The sequence below is a fragment of the Bombus impatiens genome, unplaced genomic scaffold, assembly GCF_000188095.3.
Source record: "Bombus impatiens unplaced genomic scaffold, BIMP_2.2 scf_0739, whole genome shotgun sequence".
Lineage (NCBI taxonomy): Eukaryota > Metazoa > Arthropoda > Insecta > Hymenoptera > Apidae > Bombus > Bombus impatiens.
The window spans coordinates 1,233,361-1,236,394 of NT_177158.1; the positions used below are offsets into that span (position 1 = coordinate 1,233,361).

General features: G+C 36.6%; 1 protein-coding gene across 1 annotated transcript in view; it reads right to left on the reverse strand.

Annotated features, from left to right (window-relative positions):
• Window positions 1-218: 218 nt before the first annotated feature.
• The window catches only part of LOC100748346 (Kv channel-interacting protein 1), a gene marked incomplete at its 5' end in the record, with an annotated part of 41,307 nt that continues 38,491 nt past the window's right edge, over window positions 219-3,034 (reverse strand). Inside the window, one exon of the mRNA XM_012390195.3 lies at window positions 219-2,406. Within this exon, the coding sequence (XP_012245618.1) occupies window positions 2,296-2,406 (111 nt within the window). The remainder of the gene's footprint in view (window positions 2,407-3,034) is intronic.

Sequence of the window (3,034 nt, forward strand, 5' to 3'; positions counted from 1 at the left end):
GTCGTCGTAGAAAACTAGACTACGTCGTTATCGTAAGTCGTTAAGAATCCATATGTTACCGTGCATGCGTGTTTTTCAATATAAAATATCAGCTAAAGTGAACATGTCTCTCTTTCTTCCATTTCTTCTTCGTCAAAATACATTTGTTGTTCAAGTAAAGAACATGAAGGTAAAACAAATATAAGTTAAGCTCAATTATTTCCACACAAATGTCTGTGTTTCTTCCTTTTTTTTTTTTTATACCTTTCCTATAGAACTATAATATATGTATTTTTTGGCACGAATAATGCCGAATGCCACGTACAATTTACGTCAAGTCTCAATGGCACAGTTGCTTCTTTCCTCATTTTATTATTTTTGCTTTCTCTAAATTTGCATATTTGTTCATCGTTTGTAGCGCGCGTTCTTTAAAAAGTGAACTGTCGGACACAGTTCGCAACAAGTTCCGATCATAACTACTAACGATCATATGGTATATTATCTGTTTTTTGTTTTTTTTTTTCGTTTAACGCTTTTCTTATTCATCTCTCATCTAATCCTTCCTTACCTAGCGAAACGCACACTGGACAACTAGAACTACGAATATCGAAAGTACAATCTCTTCTATTCTTAGGACCATTTCGTGATCTTCGGTTTGAAAGGGTTCTTTAACGCGACCATGTTACAGAAAAAAAAAGTGTGTAGGTTGGAACAAAAGTTCGTAGCGTTTTTCCACAGCGACGTGATGAACGCGTGAAATGTCACCATTTCAAAATGAAGCACGTGTTACACGTTCTCTAACGTTTCGCCGCATTCTGACATTTTAACCAGCCAACTGCGTTCAGCCTTTATACACGTCAATCCAAAACTTTATTTCTCTGCGGTTGACGCGTATACTCGTCATGTAAACTAAAAAATTACCATTTACTGTAAAAATTCAAAATCTTAGTAAAAAGTAACATAAATGACATTTAGCGGTACGTTTCCTTTATACCTTTAGTAAAACTGTTGTGTATTTTATAAAAAAACAGTTTGATTATTTGATTATTCTCCGTGTTATATAATGTATTGCTCTTTATAAATTCTGTTGATTATTTTCTCCGATGTATCCCCATCTTTGTACTTCACTGTGTATATCGGCTATTCCCCGAGTTATTTTGTTTTTTGACAATTTACAATTTTTTGATAATAATATCCTTTTCAACCAACGATGAATTGTGAATCTTTTATCGAATAAAAATGTAATTCTCCCCCGTTTCGTTCTACCTTTTTAGTAAAATTTTTATAAGCTTTTGCCCTGCGTTCGAGGTGTATCGTCATTGTCTGTATGAAACTTTTAAAACTAAATTCCGCTGTCAACTGGTTAACGCGTCTTTCTCTGCAAATTTGAGCGTGTTTACGTTAAAAGTAAAGACGAAGGAAAGTAAGGTGCATTTTCGTCATTCGACGCTCTGCTAATATAAATGGGAAGAAACGTCGTACAAACAGTAAAAAAGATATGTATCGTTTATAGAGACGCTGCTGTAGCTGAGAATATCGTTTCGAATATCGGTTCAGAAGCGGAAAATCTGATCGACGTTCCGACAGATCTACGGTATTATATGCTCGACAATGACCAAATCGTAACGCTAATTGAAAATACGTGACGCGACACGTCGCATGGTATACAGGATGCAGCAAATATGTTTCCACCATAAGCTTCCAACGCAAAAATTATATACGATCATCGCCATGTCTTTTGCCCGATAGGAATTGACAGTCACACAGTGTATCGTGTACAAGAATATTGACAGTAGGTAGCTGTCTGTAGCAAAATCTATGTATAACGCCAGTCATCAATCGATTGTACGTGTACTAGATTGATTTTCAAATGTATTTTCCTCGAAAACGAAGCCTCTAACGTAATTTTGTTATTCCTGATTTTCGCTTCATTTTCAACCGTATACTATCCTCTCTGATCTTGTTTGTACCAATCTGAATTTTGCCCCACTCTGTATACGTTATTGAATAAATCTACGTAGAAAAGAATTCGATACATCCAAACATCGTCTTTGAATTTCACCTGATAAACGCTACGAATTTCACTTAATAATAGACGCTTTTGTTCCAACCGGATCATACATCATTCGTTTTCCTTCGAGGCGTTTCGACATCGGAAATTCGAGATTCGGCGAGTCTATCTCTCGGTCGAAATCCTCGTAATAACCTTGAGGAAATTCCCCTGGTCCAGGAGATAAGGTACAACGTTGAGCGATATATTCCTAAATCAACAGAAACTCTTTAGGTCCATGGCATGTATCGTGGTCGCGCCGAGTGTCAGAAGGCCGTGTCCAAAGCAGCCATACTCGTTGAAATATCGGGATCGGCGCGACACGCTTCTAAGAATTCCGACAGCGTCACCACTCCATCTTTGTTCCCATCCATCTTCTGCAACAATCGTAAATATTCATGTTCTTTCTCAATTCTCTGCGGCTGGATAGAATGCGACGAAAGGATCGCTCTAGTTTTACGGAATCTAAATCCTTGTACGAACAGAATCCATTTGTTTAACCCGATAACACGTTGATTGTCAACGCGAATTTGAAATACGTTGGTGTGAAGAGAATTCCGTGAACTTCTCTTCGTGTTATGTACGAGTCTGTTAAGTATTACCTCGTCATGAAAAGTATTGCATTTCTCGTCGACTTGAGGAAAAATATCGAATAAAGCATAATCGTTCCTTGTGGAAAGTCAGTTCTGTTTGATTTCTGACGCAGGCTACTAATTTTCAGTGAAGGTATAAGGTAAATCATTCTTATCGTTCTTATCGAGAAAATACCAAGTATACTTAAAATGAAGGAAGACGAAAGAAATACGAATGTTAATATTCGTTTTTTAGTAATGTCTCATCGAAAAAAAGACAAAATACTATAATCTATCATAGATATGTTATCATGCAAAAAAGGTCTATGATTCACGATATATGTATACAGGGTGGTTGGTAACTGGTGGTACGAGCAGAAAGGGGGTGATTCTACGCGAAAAAAGAAGTCGAAAATATAGAATAAAAATTTTT